Source organism: Pinus tabuliformis, chromosome 9, assembly GCF_031772625.1.
Source record: "Pinus tabuliformis cultivar Carrire ecotype Pingquan chromosome 9, CPIR1, whole genome shotgun sequence".
NCBI lineage: Eukaryota > Viridiplantae > Streptophyta > Pinopsida > Pinales > Pinaceae > Pinus > Pinus tabuliformis.
The window spans coordinates 1,060,843,064-1,060,861,314 of record NC_142307.1 but is presented as its reverse complement, the minus strand read 5'-3'; the positions used below and the strand labels follow the sequence as shown (position 1 = coordinate 1,060,861,314).

General features: G+C 29.1%; 1 protein-coding gene across 1 annotated transcript; it reads right to left on the bottom strand.

Moving 5' to 3' along the window:
* Window positions 1-6,580: 6,580 nt before the first annotated feature.
* On the bottom strand, window positions 6,581-17,432 carry LOC149152394 (uncharacterized). Its single transcript, XM_089443465.1, has 4 exons — window positions 14,159-17,432; window positions 13,793-14,115; window positions 13,614-13,684; window positions 6,581-6,995 (listed from the first exon to the last, which is right to left on the bottom strand). Exons 1-4 carry the CDS (start codon window positions 17,430-17,432, stop codon window positions 6,581-6,583), a joined length of 4,083 nt encoding a protein of 1,360 aa, XP_089299591.1.
* Between the last annotated feature and the right edge of the window lie 819 nt (window positions 17,433-18,251).

Genomic DNA, 18,251 nt, shown 5'->3' with positions numbered 1-18,251 from the left:
AAAGTACTTTAAAGATTTTAAAATTGTTTTTAAAACGGTTTTAAAGCATTTCCAATTGTTGTTAAAGCACTTAAACTTATTTTTAAAACATTTTAAAATGTTTTTGAAACATTTTAAAACATTTTAACATTTTTAAAGCTTTTAAAATCATTTAAAATTGTTCTTAATGCAATTTAAATTATTTTTGAAGTATTTTAAATAGTATTTAAAGCATTGTAAACTGTTTTTAAAGCATTTTAAATTGTTTTGAAAGCATTTTAAATTGTTTTGAAAGCATTTTAAAAACACTTCAAAGTACTTTAAATCTTTTAAAATTGTTGTTAAAGCATTTTAAAAGAATTGAAAATTGTTTCTAAAACATTTCAAAGTGTTTTAAATTGTTTTTAAAATGTTCTAAATTGCTTCAAAAACATTTTAAATTTTTTTTAAAGCATTTTAAATTGTTTTTAAAGCATTTTAATTTTTTTTTGAAGGGTTTAAAAAACTTTTTAGAACATTTTAAAGTACTTTAAAGCTTTTTAAATTGTTTATAAAGCATTTTAAAGGAATTTAAAATTGTTTCTAATACATTTTAAAGTGTTTTAAAATTATTTTGAACTACTTTAAATTGTTTTTAAAATGTTCTAAATTGTTTCAAGAACATTTTAAATTGTTTTTATACCATTTTAAATTGTTTCAAAAACATTTGTTTTTAAAGCGTTTAAAATTGTTTTTAAAGCATTTTAAAGTACTTTAAAGCTTTTTAAATTGTTTTAAAAATGGTTTTAAAGCATTTTCAATTGTTGTTAAAGCACTTAAACTTATTTTTCAAACATTTTAAAATGTTTTCAAACATATTAAAACATTTTAAATCATTTAAAATTTTTCTTAAATCAATTTAAATTAATTTTAAAGTATTTTAAATTGTTTTTAAAGCATTATAAACTATTTTTAAAGCATTTTAAAGTCATTTAAAATTGTTCTTCAAGCAATTAAAATTATTTTTGAAGTATTTTAGATAGTTTTTAAAGCATTGTAAACTATTTTTAAAGCATTTTAAATTGTTTTGAAACCATTTTAAAAACATTTTAAAGTACTTTAAAGCTTTTTAAATTGTTCTTAAATCAATTTAAATTATTTTTAAAGTATTTTAAATTATTTTCGAAGCATTGTAAACTATTTCTAAAGCATTTTAAAATCATTTAAAACTAGTTTTAAAGCAATTTAAATTGTTTTTGAAGTATTTTAAATAGTTTTTAAAGCATTGTAAATGGTTTTTAAAGCATTTTAAATTGTTTGAAAGCATTTTAAAAGAATTTAAAATTGTTTTTATAACATTTTAAAGTGTTTTAAATTGTTTTTAAATTATTTTGAACTATTTTAAATTGTTTTTAAAATGTTCTATATTGTTTCAAAAACATTATAAATTGTTTTTAAAGCATTTTAAATTATTGTTAAAGTGTTTAAAAATATTTTTAAAACATTTTAAGGTAGTTTAAAGCTTTTTAAATTGTTTTGAAAACATTTTAAAACGTTTTTAAAGCATTTTCAATTGTTGTTAAAGCACTTAAACTTATTTTTAAAATGTTTTTGATACATTTTAACATCATTTAAAATTGTTCTTAAATCAATTTAAATTATTTTAAAAGTATTTTAAATTGTTTTTGAAGCATTGTAAACTATTTTTAAAGCATTTTAAAATCATTTAAAATTGTTCTTAAAGCAATTTAAATTGCTTTTGAAGTATTTTAAATAGCTTTGAAAGCGTTGTAAACTGTTTTTTAAAGCATTTTAAATTGTTTTGAAAGCATTTTGAAAGCATTTTAAAGTACTTTAAAGCTATTAAAATTGTTGTTAATGCATTTTAAAAGAATTTAAAATTGTTTTTAAAACATTTTAAAGTGTTTTAAATTGTTTTTAAATTATTTTGAACTATTTTAAGTTGTTTTTAAAACGTTCTAAATTGTTTCAAAAACATTATAAATTGTTTTTAAAGCATTTTAAATTGTTGTTAAAGCATTTAAAAAACTTTTTAAAACATTTTAAAGTAGTTTAAAGCTTTTTAAATTGTTTTAAAAACATTTTAAAACGTTTTTAAAGCATTTTCAATTGTTGTTAAAGAACTTAAACTTATTTTTAAAACATTTTAAAATCATTTAAAATTGCGCTTAAATCAATTTAAATTTTTTTTCCGAAGAAAAAGCGAACTTTTTATTAAGAGAATAAAAAGTTACATTGCATATGCCGAGCATTTCTGTTATGACTGCTTGCCAAGCCAAGCAAACAAAAAACTATAACCTCCTTTCTGCCCTTTTGAAACGCAGAAAACTGAGCAAGTTTTAACTGAAGAAAACAGCTGAAACAAAACAGCCATGACCAAAACCACGCCTCGACTGAGAGAGGCAGATCAAAAAGCAAAAAACAGCATACTAAAACAGCCTTTGCGTCTCCTCAACAGAGAGGAAAACAACCCACAAAAAATATATAAAATTAAGTATCAGAGTTTTTGTGAAAGAGATGTCTGTGATAGAGTGTCTAAACAGGAAAATAAGAGTTGAAAACAGATAAGCAGAACCTGCTGAAGAGTTACATATAAGGAGGCACATCTGATGAAATGGACTATCCTTGACAGTCTTCAACTATCTTCCACCCTCCCAAAACTTGCTGCAAACCTTCCTTAGAAAGCTTGTCCGAGGCATCGTTGTTGTCCCTGTATATATGACATATGGAGAAAGTGTTAAAAGATGACTTAAGGACCAGAAGATCATCCAGCATTAAATCAATTTAAATTATTTTTAAAGTATTTTAAATTGTTTTTAAAGCATTGTAAAATATTTTTAAAGCATTTTAAAATCATTTAAAATTGTACTTAAAGCAATTTAAATTATTTTTGAAGTATTTTTAAATTGTTGTTAAAGCATTTTAAAAGAATTCAAAATTGTTTATAAAACATTTTAAAGTGTTTTAAACTGTTTTGAACTATTTTAAATTGTTTTTAAAACATTATAAATTGTTTCAAAAACATTTTAAATTGTTTTTAAAGCATTTTATATTGTTTTTAAAGCGTTTAAAATTGTTTTTAAAACATTTTAAAGTACTTTAAAGCTTTTAAAATTGTTTTTAAGTCATTTTAGAATGGGTTTAGAGCATTTTCAATTGTTTTTTTTTTCTATGTTAAGACTAACCTAAGTACCCACGGGGGATTTGAACCGGTGACCTATCGCAAGGAGTGTCTTAACAAGACACCCATTCACCGTCAATCCAAAGCCCCGTGGGCAGAGCATTTTCAATTGTTGTTAAAGCACTTAAACTTATTTTTAAAACATTTTATAATGTTTTTGAAAGATTTTAAAACATTTTAAAATCATTTAAAATTGTTCTTAGATCAATTTAAATTAATTTTAAAATATTTTAAATTGTCTTTAAAGAATTGTAAACTATTTTTAAAGCATTTTAAAGTCATTTAAAATTCTTCTTAAAGCAATTTGAATTATTTTTGAAATATTTTAAATAGTTTTATAAGCATTGTAAGCTATTTTTAAAGCATTTTAAATTGTTTTGAAAGCACTTTAAAAACATTTTAAATTACTTTAAAGCTTTTTAAATTGTTGTTAAAGCATTTTAAAAGAATTGAAAATTGTTTTTAAATCATTCTAGAGTGTTTTAAATTATTTTGAACTAATTTAAATTGTTTTTAAAACGTTCTAAATTGTTTCAAAAACATTATAAATTGTTTTTGAAGCATTTTAAATTGTTTTTAGAGCGTTTAAAATTGTCTTTAAAACATTTTAAAGTACCTTAAAGCTTTTTAAATTGTTTTTATAACATTTTAAAACGGTTTTAAAGCATTTTCAATTGTTGTTAAAGCACTTAAACTTATTTTTAAAACATTTTAAAATATTTTCGAAACATTTTAAAATCATTTAATATTGTTCTTAAATCAATTCAAATTATTTTTTAAGTATTTTAAATTGTTTTTAAGCATTGTAAACTATTTTTAAAGCATTTTAAAATCATTTAAAATTGTTCTTAAAGCAATTTAATTTATTTTTGAAGTGTTTTAAATAGTTTTTAAAGCATTGTAAATTGTTTTTAAAGAATTTTATATTGTTTTGAAAGCATTTTAAAACCATTTTAAATTACTTTAATTCTTTTTAAATTGTTGTTAAAACATTTTAAAAGAATTTAAAATTATTTTTAAAACGTTTTAAAGTGTTTTTAAATTATTTTGAACTATTTTAAATTATTTTTAAGACATTCTAAATTGTTTCAAAAAAAATTAAATTTATTCTAAAGCATTTTAAATTGTTTTTAAAGCGTTTTAAATTGTTTTTAATACATTTTAAAGTACTTTGAAGCTTTTTAAATTGTTTTTAAAACATTTTAAAATGGTTTTAAAGCATTTTCAATTGTTGTTAAAGCACTTAAACTTATTTTTAAAACATTTTAAAATGTTTTTGAAACATTTTAAAACATTTTAAAATCATTTAAAATTATTCCTAAATCAATTTAAATTATTTTTAAAGTATTTTAAATTGATTTTAGAGCATTGTAGACTATTTTTAAAGCACTTTAAAATCATTTAAAATTGTTCTTAAAGCAATTTAAATTATTTTTGATGTATTTGAAATAGTTTTTAAAGCATCGTAAATGGTTTTTAAAGCATTTTAAATTGTTTTGAAGGCATTTTAAAAACATTTTAAAGTACTTTAAAGCTTTTTAAATTGTTGTTAAGCATTTTAAAAGAATTTAAAATTGTTTCTAAAACGTTTTAAATTGTTTTTAAATTATTTTGAACCATTTTAAATTGTTTTTAAAATGTTAAATTTTCTCAAAAATATTTTAAATTGTTTTTTAAGCATTTTAAATTGTTTTAAAGCATTTAAAATTGTTTTTAAAACATTTTAAAGTACTTTGAAGCTTTTAAAATTATTTTTAAAACATTTTAAAATGGTTTTGAAGGATTTTCGATTTTTGTTCAAGCACTTGAACTTATTTTTAAAATATTTTTGAAACATTTTAAAATCAATTTAAATTATTTTTAAAGCATTTTAAAATCATTTAAAATGGTTCCTAAAGCAATTTAAATTATTTTTGAAGTATTTTAATTAGTATTTAAAGCATTGTAAATTGTTTTTAAAGAATTTTAAATTGTTTTGAAAGCATTTTAAATTGTTTTGAAAGCATTTTAAAAACATTTTGAAGTACTTTAAAGCTTTTTAAATCATTGTTAAAGAATTTTAAAAGAAATTAAAATTGTTTCTAAAACATTTCAAAGTGTTTTAAATTGTTTTTAAAATATTCTAAACTACTTTAAATTGTTTTTAAAGCGTCTAAATTGTTTCAAAAACATTTTAAATTGTTTTTAAAGCATTTTAAATTGTTTTTAAAGCATTTAAAAATCTTTTTAGAACATTTTAAAGTACTTTACAACTTTTTAAATTGTTTTTAAAACATTTTAAAGCGATGTTAAAGCATTTTCAATTGTTGTTAAAGAACTTAAACTTATTTTTAAAGCATTTTAAAATGTTTTTGAAACATTTTAAAACAATTTAACATCATTTAAAATTGTTCTTAAATCAATTCAAATTATTTTTAAAGTATTTTAAATTTTTTTAAAGCATTGTAAACCATTTTTAAAGCATTCAAAATCATTTAAAATTGTTCTTAATGAAATTTAAATTATTTTTGAACTATTTTAAATAGTTTTTAAAGCATTGTAAATGGTTTTTAAATCATTTTAAATTGTTTTGAAAGCATTTTAAAAACATTTAAAGTACTTTAAAGCTTTTTAAATTGTTTATAAACCATTTTAAAAGAATTTAAAATTGTTTTTTTTCTCGGTAAAACTATACTAATATATTATATACAGAAGTCAAAATTTACATCAGATCAAAACAGAAAGAACCAGGTACCAGAGGTGTCAACCTGAAACAGCTGAGACTGCAAGGTCCAAAGGACTAGACAATTCAAAAGAGCCCTCACAGGGGCCCCAACCAAAAATCCAAATTATCCCACGCAGGGGAGACAGACATAACCCAGACCATCAACAAAGTTTCTTGAGCACAAATAAAAAGCACAGAAGACGAAACTAAGCTAACATAGACATCATTAGAGACCAAAAGACCAAACAGAAGAGCCATGTAGACCTTGAGCTAGGGCGACTCTATTCTTCCAGTTGCTCCTCCTCTACCCGGCACCATCCATAAGCCTCCCTCTCCGCAGCAGTGGGGACAGTGTCCATATTGATGTCTTCTACTTCGCTGGTCCTCGCCTTCTGATCCAGCAGGCTTTTCGAGACATTCTCTAGGTCTGTGGCAGGATCCTTTATTTCTTTCTCCGGGTCTATAGCAGGATCCTTTGTTTCTTTCATCGTGCTATCAGCATTCACCTGCCCATGATTTTCCAGAGAGTCATTGTCTTCCTGGGAAGTTTCAATGAACATAACCGATACGTGCGCACTGATCTGGGGGCTGTTCATAGAACTGCTGAAGTTAAAAATAGTAGAGCCAAAGGCGAGCATGGAAGCTGAGCTCGAAGCACCAGCGTCCATGAACTGACTAGATTGAAGGGGGTAAGCTCCAGTAGAGCGAATGCCATGTCAATGACAACAGTGGGCAGAAGTATCTACAACGGGAGTGCGTGAAGTTCCTCCCCTGGAGGTGCCTCGATGGCCGAGCATGCGCTGTCGAGGCCTCACCATCCTCACAGGGACCGAAGGGATGAGACCCAGCTCCCGATTATGATACAACTCCTTCCTATGAAGAGTGCGAACAGACTGCAGAATAACCCAGACAGATAGCGTGATGACCCCGACGGAGACGGAGAGGCAGGGCATCTGAGGTTGCATAGACCTGCCTGAAGGAAAAACCAGAAACATTCCCTGACCCGACTTAGTGACATAGTTTATAATCGCAGCGACCTCACCTTGGAACGCGCCCGCCATAACTGCAACCTCCAAGCGAGCCGAATAGCCGTGCAGGGCATTAACTCTGCTCTGCTGAATGACCTTATACCTGCTTCCTCTTACGCATGTACAGGCTTAAGCCCAAACGTCTGCCACGTGATGGCACATGGCTGGAATGTGGTCAGCGGCATACTCCCGTCCCATCCTAACTATCACCCGCATCCAGGGAAAGAATTTAAAATTGTTTCTAAAACATTTTTAAAGTGTTTTAAATTATTTTGGACTATTTTAAATTGTTTTTAAAACGTTCTAAATTGTTTCATGAACATTTTAAATTGTTTTTATACCATTTTAAATTGTTTTTAAATCGTTTAAAATTGTTTTTAAAACATTTTAAATTACTTTAAAGCTTTTTGAATTGTTTATAAAACAATTTAAAATTGTTTTAAAGCTTTTTCAATTGTTGTTAAAGAAATTAAACTTATTTTTAAAACATTTTAAAATCATTTAAAATTGTTCTTAAATCAATTTAAGTTATTTTAAAGTATTTTAAATTGTTTTTAAAGCATTGTAAACTATTTTTAAAGCATTTTAAAATCATTTAAAATTGTTCTTAAAGCAATTTAAATTACGTTTGAAGTATTTTAAATAGTTTCTAAAGCATTGTAAATGGTTTTTAAAGCATTTTAAATTGTTTTGAAAGCATTTTACAAACATTTTAAAGTACTTTAAAGCTTTTTAAATTTTTGTTAATGCATTTTAAAAGAATTTAAAATTGTTTTTAAAACATTTTAAAGTGTTTTAAATTGTTTTTAAATTATTTTGAACTATTTTAAATTGTTTTTAAAATGTTCTAAATTATTTCCAAAACATTTTAAATTGTTTTTAAAGCGTTTAAAAATCTTTTTAACACATTTTAAAGTACTTTAAATCTTTTTAAATTGATTTTAAAACATTTTAGAACGGTTTTAAAGCATTTTCGATTGTTGTTAAAGCACTTAAACTTATTTTTAAAATGTTTTTGAAACATTTTAAAACTTTTTAACACATTTTAAATTATTTTGAACTATTTTAATTTTTTTTTAAACGTCCTAAATTATTTGAAAAACATTTTAAATTGTTTTTAAAGCATTTTAAATTGTTTTTAAAGCGTTTAAAATAGTTTTTAAAACATTTTAAAGAACTTTAAAGCTTTTTAAATTGTTTTTAAAACATTTTAAAATGGTTTTAAAGCATTTTCAATTGTTGTTGAAGCACTTAAACTTATTTTTAAAACATTTTAAAATATTTTTGAAACATTTTAATACATTTTAAAATCATTTAAAATTGTTCTTAAATGAATTTAAATGATTTTTAAAGTATTTTAAATTGTCTTTAAAGCATTGTAATCTATTTTTAAAGCATTTTAAAATCTAAGTATGGGGGATTTACGCAGTGCATTATATTAGATATCATTTTTGGGATTCAACTGCGTTAAGTAAGTCATTCAAACGTATGACCATTTCCATGAGAGGTAGTCGTAACTGACTAATTTCTCATGATTTTTTGAATAGTTCACTTAGCACTCATTGCATCGGGTGATGCTCACAGGGGTGAAGAAGTGGGATTGAAACTAGTGAAATGTGGAGAACGAATCACATAGCATCAATCATCACTTCCGGGGCTTGCACCCGTTAACCAGGACTTCCCAGGAGGTCACCCATCCCAGAACTCCTCTGGCTCAAGCACACTTAACTGTGGAGTTTTTCCCACAATCAAGCCCACTTAGCTTGCTACCCCATTTGCAAAACCTTAGCAAGTATTGTGCCTCATGAACCATTCAAGTAGAGATCCCTTGACTCTTTTTGAATTTAAGTATGGGGGATTTACGCAGTGCATTATATTAGATATCATTTTTGGGATTCAACTGCGTTAAGTAAGTCATTCAAACGTATGACCATTTCCATGAGAGGTAGTCGTAACTGACTAATTTCTCATGATTTTTTGAATAGTTCACTTAGCACTCATTGCATCAGGTGATGCTCACAGGGGTGAAGAAGTGGGATTGAAACTAGTGAAATGTGGAGAACGAATCACATAGCATCAATCATCACTTCCGGGGCTTGCACCCGGTAACCAGGACTTCCCAGGAGGTCACCCATCCCAGAACTCCTCTGGCTCAAGCGCGCTTAACTGTGGAGTTTTTCCCACAATCAAGCCCACTTAGCTTGCTACCCCATTTGCAAAACCTTAGCAAGTATTGTGCCTCATGAACCATTCAAGTAGAGATCCCTTGACTCTTTTTGAATTTAAGTATGGGGGATTTACGCAGTGCATTATATTAGATATCATTTTTGGGATTCAACTGCGTTAAGTAAGTCATTCAAACGTATGACCATTTCCATGAGAGGTAGTCGTAACTGACTAATTTCTCATGATTTTTTTTTTGAATAGTTCACTTAGCACTCATTGCATCGGGTGATGCTCACAGGGGTGAAGAAGTGGGATTGAAACTAGTGAAATGTGGAGAACGAATCACATAGCATCAATCATCACTTCCGGGGCTTGCACCCGGTAACCAGGACTTCCCAAGAGGTCACCCATCCCAGAACTCCTCTGGCTCAAGCGCGCTTAACTGTGGAGTTTTTCCCACAATTAAGCCCACTTAGCTTGCTACCCCATTTGCAAAACCTTAGCAAGTATTGTGCCTCATGAACCATTCAAGTAGAGATCCCTTGACTCTTTTTGAATTTAAGTATGGGGGATTTACGCAGTGCATTATATTAGATATCATTATTGGGATTCAACTGCGTTAAGTAAGTCATTCAAACGTATGACCATTTCCATGAGAGGTAGTCATAACTGACTAAATTCTCATGATTTTTTTAATAGTTCACTTAGCACTCATGCTCACAGGGGTGAAGAAGTGGGATTGAAACTAGTGAAATGTGGAGAACGAATCACATAGCATCAATCATCACTTCCGGGGCTTGCACCCGGTAACCAGGACTTCCCAGGAGGTCACCCATCCCAAAACTCCTCTGGCTCAAGCGCGCTTAACTGTGGAGTTTTTCCCACAATCAAGCCCACTTAGCTTGCAATTTGAATTATTTTTGAAGTATTTTAAATAGTTTTTAAATAATTCTAAACTGTTTTGAAAGCATTTTAAAAACATTTCAAAATACTTTAAAGCTTTTTAAATTGTTGTTAAAGCATTTTAAAAGAATTTTAAATTATTTTTAAAACATTTTAGAGTGTTTTAAATTGTTTTTAAATTATTTTAAACTATATTAAATTGTTCTTAGAATGTTCTAAATTGTTTCAAAAACATTATAAATTGTTTCTAAAGCGTTTTAAATTGTTTTTAAAGCATTAAAATAGTATTTAAAGCATTTTAAAGTACTTTAAATCTTTTTAAATTGTTTTAAAAACATTTTGAAACGGTTTTAAAGCATTTTCAATTGTTGTTAAAGCACTTAAACTTATTTTTAAAACATTTTAAAATGTTTATGAAACATTTTAAAACATTTTAAAATCATTTAAAATTGTTCTTAAATCAATTTAAATTATTTTTGAAGTATTTTAAATTGTTTTTAAAGCATTGTAAACTATTTTTAAAACATTTTAATTTTTTTTGAAAGCATTTTAAAAACATTTTAAAGTACTTTAAATCTTTTTAAATTGTTGTTAAAGCATTTTAAAAGAATTTAAAATTGTTTCTAAAACATTTTAAAGTGTTTTAAATTGTTTTTAAAACGTTCTAAATTGTTTAAAAAAAAATTAATTTTTTTTTAAAGCATTTTAAATTGTTTTTAAAATATTTTAAAGTATTTTAAAGCTTTTTAAATTGTTTTAAAACATTTTAAAACGGTTTTAAATCATTTTCAATTGTTGCTAAAACAGTTAAACTTATTTTAAAACATTTTAAAATGTTTTTGAAACATTTTAAAATCATTTAAAATTGTTCTTAAGTCAATTTAAATGATTTTTAAAGTATTTTAAATTGTTTTTAAAGCATTTTAAAATCATTTAAAATTGTTCTTAAAACAATTTAAATTATTTTTGAAGTATTTTAGATAGTTTTTAAAGCATTGTAAATGGTTTATAGTATTTTAAATTGTTTTTAAAGAATTTTAAAAACATTTTAAAGTACTTTAAAGCTTTTTAAATTGTTGTTAAAGCATTTAAAAAGAATTTAACATTGTTTTTAAAACATTTTAAAGTGTTTGCAATTGTTTTTAAATTATTTTGAACTATTTTAATTTTTTTTTTAACTTTCTAAATTGTTTCAAAAACAGTATAAAGCAAAATAAATTGTTTTTAAAGCGTTTAAAATTGTTTTTAAAGCATTTTAAAATGTTTTTGAAACTTTTTAAAATCATTTAAAATTTTCCTTAAGTCAATTATAATTTAAATTATTTTAATTTTTTTTTAAAGCATTGTAAACCGTTTTTAAAGTATTTTAAATTGTTTTGAAAGCATTTTAAAAACATTTTAAAGTACTTTAAAGCTTTTTAAATTGTTGTTAAATCATTTTAAAAGAATTTAAAATTGTTTTTAAAACATTTTAAAGTGTTTTCAATTGTTTTTAAATTATTTTGAACTATTTTAATTTTTTTTAAACGTTCTAAATTGTTTCAAAAACATTATAAAGCATTTTAAATTGTTTTTAAAGTGTTTAGAATTGTTTTTAAAGCATTTTAAATTATTTTTAAAGCGTTTAAAATTATTTTTAAAACATTTTAAAGTATTTTAAATCTTTTTAAATTGTTTTTAAAACATTTTAAAGCGGTTTTAAAGCATTTTCAATTGTTGTTAAAGCACTTAAACTTATCTTTCAAACATTTTAAAATGTTTGTGAAATGTTTTAAAACATCTTAAAATCATTTAAAATTGTTCTTAAATCATTTTAATTGTTTTTAAAGCATTGTAAACTATTTTTAAACCATTTTAAAATCATTTAAAATTGTTCTTAAAGAAATTTAAATTATTTTTGAAGTATTTTAGATAGTTTTTAAAGCATTGTAAACTATTTTTAAAGCATTTTAAATTGTTTTGAAACCATTTTAAAAACATTTTAAATCACTTTAATTCTTTTTAAATTGTTGTTAAAGCATTTTAAAAGAATTTAAAATTGTTTTTAAAACATTTTAAAGTGTTTTAAATTGTTTTTAAATTATTTTGAACTATTTTAAATTGTTTTTAAAACGTTCTAATTTTTTTCAAAAACATTTTAAATTGTTTTTAAAGCATTTTAAATTGTTTTTAAAGTGTTTTTTAAATTGTTTTTAAAACATATTAAAACGGTTTTAAAACATTTTCAATTGTTGTTAAATCACTTAAACTTATTTTTAAAACATTTTAAAATGTTTTTGAAACATTTTAAAATCGTTTAAAATTGTTCTTAAATCAATTTAAATTATTTTTAAATTGTTTTTAAAGAATTGTAAAGTATTTTTAAAGCATTTTAAAATCATTTTAAATTGTTTTGAAAGCATTTTAAAAACATTGTAGAGTAGTTTAAAGCTTTTTAAATTGTTGTTAAAACATTTTTAAAAAAATTATAATTATTTTTAAAACATTTTAAAGTGTTTTAAATTGTTTTTAAATTATTTTGAACTATTTTAAATTGTTTTTAAAATGTTCTAAATTGTCTCAAAAACATTATAATTTTTTTTAAAGCATTTTAAATTGTTTTGAAAGCATTTAAAATTGTTTTTAAAACATTTTAAAGTACTTTAAAGGTTTTTAAAACATTTTAAAACAGTTTTAAAGCATTTTCAATTGTTGTTAAAGCACTTAAACTTATTTTTAAAACATTTTAAAATGCTTTTGAAACATTTTAACATCATTTAAAATTGTTCTTAAATCAATTTAAATTATTTTTAATTTATTTTAAATTGTTTTTAAAGCATTGTAAACTATTTTTAAAGCATTTTAAAATCATTTAAAATTGTTCTTAAAGCAATTTAAATTATTTTTGAAGAATTTTAAATAGTTTTTAAAGCATTGTAAACTGTTTTTAAAGCATTTTAAATTGTTTTGAAAATATTTTAAAAACATTTTAAAGTATTATAAAGCTTTTTAAATTGTTGTTAAAGCATTTTAAAAGAATTTAAAATTATTTTTAAAACATTTTAAAGTGTTTTTAATTTATTTTGAACTATTTTAAATTGTTTTTAAAATGTTCTAAATTGTTTCAAAAACATTTTAAATTGCTTCTAAAGCATTTTAAATTGTTTTTGAAGCGTTTTCAATTGTTTTTAATACATTTTAAAGTACTTTAAAGCTTTTTGATCGTTTTTAAAACATTTTAAAATGGTTTTAAAGCATTTTCAATTGTTGTTAAAGCACTTAAACTTATTTTTAAAACATTTTAAAATGTTTTTGAAACATTTTAAGATCATTTAAAATTGTTCTTAAATCAATTTAAATTATCTTTAAAGTATTTTAAATTGTTTTTAAAGCATTGTAGACTATTTTTAAAGCATTTTAAAATCACTTAAAATTGTACTTAAAGCAATTTAAATTATTTTTTATGTATTTGAAATAGTTTTATAGCATCGTAAATGGTTTTAAGGCATTTTAAATTGTTTTGAAGGCGTTTTAAAAACATTTTTTTTTTCACTGTAACGGATATCCTTTATTAAAAATTCTGAGTTAACCAAGGCCTTTCGACCTGTTTACATTATTTTCATTTCCTATTTCCCGCCTTAGGGGATTCTGCGTGCCTGAGTGATGCCTGTACCTATCTGGGCTGCGCATTTCCGAAATACAAACTAGATTTGCCAAGGTTTTAGCTGATAATCGCTGAGGATTCTGGAACATTGGGTTGCTATCTGTTGAAGACCCTTAATTTCTGCCTCTGAGCTATCCGTTGTGGATCCCTGTAGCCTAACACAATGGCGCAAGAGCTACCCGATTTACCAGATCCTCCGTCCGATCCCTTTCAGAGTGCAGGTCCTCATAGCGAGTATCGAAGGAATCAATCTGAATATCAAGGCGAGGAGCGTATGCCGCCTTCAGTGTCGAAAGACTAGTCTCCTCTGTACAGATCTCAAACGTTTGCAGTCCTCCTTTTTGTTCTGTTTGCGCCTTCCCTGTGTGTTGATTTTGGATTGGAATAAATTTCCCAGAATTATCTGTACTCAGGTTGCTGTGGCCTGTTGCAGCTGATGTGATGATAATATCATACATATTCTCTCGAGCATGCTCAGAGTGGTTCCCATCTTCCTGCTTGATGTTCTGATCTGCGCTTGAGCTAAGGTATGAGATTTGAGATAGCGCTGTTACCATTGCAGATAAGAGTTCGCGGAGCTAATCTGCATCCTTTATTTGCCATTTCATCTGCCTCTTTGTTCAGGCTTCTAAGGATATGAAATATTTTGTAGGAGTTGAAATCCTGTAGAATTAGCTTTAATCTTCTGAGGGACTTATTGAGGAGTGCCTTATTGAACTGATCATCTGAGTTAATCTTACTGATGAGGATTTCAGAGTCTCCGAATATTTGGCATTCTTTGGTGCCTTCATCCCGAGCTATTTGGCAGGCTTTTGTGAGGGCAAGAAGCTCTGCCTGATTGTTGGTGGAGATGCCTAGCCCCCAGCAGAAGTGAACCTTCCTGAGATTGTCTGCAAAGTAAATAACTCCTCCAGCTCCCGCAGTCCCCGGATTTCCTTTGCAGGCACCGTCAAAGAAGATTGAAGTTGTTTTTTGATTCTTCCACCAGATTTGAAAGACCTCTTCAGATTCTCTGATTTTCCAAGGAGGAGAAGGGAGGGGAGGGGGAGGGGCACTGATTTTACTAGAGGAGATGGGGCTATGGAGGTTCAGCCAAGCCTTTTCAGAGGGGAGAAGGGAGGAGTCAAAGATTTGAGGATGCTGGAGAACAGATTCAATAAGAAGACCTTTGGAAATTGAGGCGGTTTTAGCAGGAGAGCGAGAGGAATTATTGAAAATTAAGTCATTCCGGGCAAGCCAAATTTCCCAGCAAACAAATTTGGGAATGGAAAGCCATATGTGAAGCCACAAGGATTTCTTTGGGATGGATTGGGGGTAATATTGGAGCCATACAGAAAAGAGGTCGGCAATGGAGCTGTGCTGGGGCGGGGAGACGGGCAGTCCAAGAAGAGTTAGAGTCCATACTTCTCTGGCAAAAACGCAGTCAATAAACAGATGGGGAGCTGTTTCTCCTGAGTTTTTACACATTGCACATCTGTGAGGCCCAACAAAGTTTCTCTTTGACAAGTTGTCCCCTGTGAGCTGTTTATTCAGCGTGAGGGTCCAAAAGAAGAAATTAACTTTGGGAAGTCCCTTGGCATCCCATACCTGTTTCCAGAATGATGGCGTTCTCAAACTGTCTTTTTTGGTCTGTAAGGCAGAGTAACCCAAAGATGGCATGTAGAACCCTGTTTCGCCCCACCCCCATCTGTCTGCGATGTTGCGGTGGACCGGCGCTGCATTTAAGAGCAGAGATTTGAGGATTTCGATTTGATATTGCAGCTGCTCTGGCACTTGAGGGATCGCCCATTCGACCCAATTTCCTCTGCTGTCCCACTCAGAGATATCACTCAGCTTTCTTATTCCTGCCTCATGGAGCCAATTTCTGATGTCCCGGATTTCTGCGTGGGAGCTGAGTGGAGGGTTGTTCATGATGCGATCTTTCCAGAGAAGAGTCTTCTCCCCATTACCCGGGATGCGGTAAAGAAGTTGACTAAAGCTGCTTATGCTTTTCCTATAGAGATTCCAGGTATATGTACCTGTTGTTGTGTTATTTGCAGACAGGTGCCTGAGGGAGATCCCCTGCGCATATTTGGCGGTGAATGTTTCGCTGATCTGATGTGTAGGATTTGAATATATTTTCCACAGGAGCTTGCATCCAAGTGACAGGTTCGAAAGAGCAGGATCTCTGATTTGAAGCCCACCTTCCAGAAGTGGCCGCTTGACTAGATCCCAATTTTCCAAATGGATTTTATTTTGATTGCCTCTGCCTCCTTTCCAGAGAAAGTCTCTTAGAAGACAAGAGATCTGCTCCATGATGTGTTTCGGGGCCAGAAGAAAGGAGGCTTGATAAATGGGAAGTGCTGATAAGACGGATTTAAGAAGGATAATTTTCCCTCCCTTGGTGAGCCAATAGCCTCCCCAGGAGGTGATCTTGTCTTTGATTTTGCTGATGACACCCTGCCACAGAGATCTGTTATTGGCTCCAGATGTGAGGGGCAAGCCTAAATATTTGATGCTGTCCCATTGGGCAAAGCACTCAAATCCTAGGATCTGGCCTATATTATTGAGGTTTTGCTGGCTCACATTCCATCCGAAAATCGAGCTCTTTCTGTCATTTATCACAGCTCCTGAAGCTCTACAATAACTTTTTAAAACAGCATCAAATTTGACTGCTATTCTAGTAGAGGCTCCTCCTAGAAGAATAGAGTCATCTGCAAAGAGAGCGTGATTTATTGGGTTTAGGGCATTTGCGATTCGGATTCCTGGGAGATCACCTGTATTCATTTCCGCAGCCAGCTTCCTGCTAAGAGAATCAGCCATAAGGATGTACAAGAAAGGTGAGAGGGGACAGCCTTGCCTTAATCCGCGGTGTGCTTGAAAGAATGATGCTGGGCGACCATTGACCATGGGGGCAATCCATGGGCATGAGATGCATGCTTTGATGAGATTGATGAACTGAGGAGGGAAGCCAAAGGATCGAAGAACTTGAAGTAGGAAGGAATGGTTGACTCTGTCAAATGCGTTAGCCATATCAAGCTTGATCAGCATCCCCTTCTCTTTCCTCTGTTTGCTGGAGTGGATAGCTTCCTGCACTTGGATGATATTATCCAAGATGTGTCTGCCTTTGACGAACCCCCCTTGGGCTTTGGATATTAGTTTTTCAAGAAGGGGTTTAATTCTATTTGCCATGATTTTTGACAGAATTTTATAGGAGGCGTTGCATAGGGAGATGGGCCTGAACCTGCCGAATGTTTCCGGATTGGCCTCTTTTGGTATTAATGCAAGAAAGGTGGAGTTGATGCCTCCCCCAATCTTGGCTTTCCAGAAGAATCCGTGTATCATTTTCAGCAAGTCTGTTTTGATGATGTCCCAGCAGATTTTGTAGAAGTGTATTGTGAAGCCGTCCGGCCCGGGGGCCTTATCTGAATCCATTGCCCAGATAACCTTGATGATTTCTTCTTCAGATACTGGTTTCAATAAAGCCCGATTGTCCTCATGGGTAATGAGGCGAGGAATATGAGAGAGTAGTTCTTCGGTGTCTTCTTTGCATCCTTCATGCCTTGTGCCGTATAGTTTTTTGAAGTGATTTTCAGCTGCAATTTTTATTTGATCAAATTTATTACAGATCTGCCCTTCATCATTTTTGATCTCTGTGATATGATTCCGAGATAGACGGGCTTTGTATTGTCGGTGGAAATAAGAAGTATTTCGGTCTCCTGCCTTTAACCAGAGGCTGCGAGATTTAAGTCTCCAGTGCTCTTCTTCCTTTCTGATCGATTGATGGATGTTTCTTTGAAAGGCTGCTTCTTTGTTTAAAATTTCTGGGGTGATATGGATCCCTTCCATACCTATTTGCAAGGTATCTAGTTGCTGTACATCAATTTTTTTCTGATGGGTGATGGGGTTGTGAAGTTTCCTTAACCACCCCTTTAAAGCTTGTTTGGTAGCTTTTATTTTTTGCTCCCACACGAAACTTGGGGATCCGTTGATGGGGATGTCCCAGGCTGATCGGATTATGTCCATGAACCCTTATTTTTCGATCCATAGTGGATTAAATTTAAAAGGAATGGGCCCAAGATCTTCTTCGGGGGCCAAAAGTAGTAGAATTGGCTTATGATCCGAGGAGAGCTTGGGAAGAATTTTTGTTGATATGAGGAGGTTTTCCATCAACAGGGAGCTTTGAATTAGAAATCTGTCCAGCCGGGCAGCGATGTGGTCAGGCCAAGTTCTGTTATTTGTCCAAGTATATTTGCCTCTCACCAGGGCAAAATCTAAAAGATCCCACTGCTGCATTATTTCCTCTACCAAAGGGAGAGTCTGATCTCTGTTGTTGTTGCCCCCCCTTTTTTCTTTTGGCTTCATGACTATGTTAAGATCTCCTCCCAGAACAATATTATTTAGGGAATGATGATCTAAAAACGCCGAGAGAGTATTCCAACAGTCTCTTTTTTCTGCATAGTTAACAGGAACATATAAATTGAATAAGGCAATTGATAACTTACTTTCTAGATGCTTGAGCTCCGTGAAGATCCAATGTTGGGTCTCATGGGAGTTAGCCAGATGAAACTGATCTTCCGACCAGAGAGTTGCAACGCCACCCGAGGTTCCCCTTGAGCTGACTGCTATGCCTTCGTTCTTCTTCCATTTAGATTTGCTGATATCCTT

Bases quoted from the DNA above. Each gene is read 5' to 3' on its own strand.
- LOC149152394 (XM_089443465.1), bottom strand. From the start codon at position 17,432: ATGGAAGGGATCCATATCACCCCAGAAATTTTAAACAAAGAAGCAGCC. The intron at 14,116-14,158 runs GTAACAGCGCTA...GCTCAAGCGCAG, and splicing joins GCGAACTCTTATCTGCAATG to ATCAGAACATCAAGCAGGAA. The intron at 6,996-13,613 runs GTACAGGCATCA...AAGAGGAAGCAG, and splicing joins GAAATGCGCAGCCCAGATAG to GTATAAGGTCATTCAGCAGA.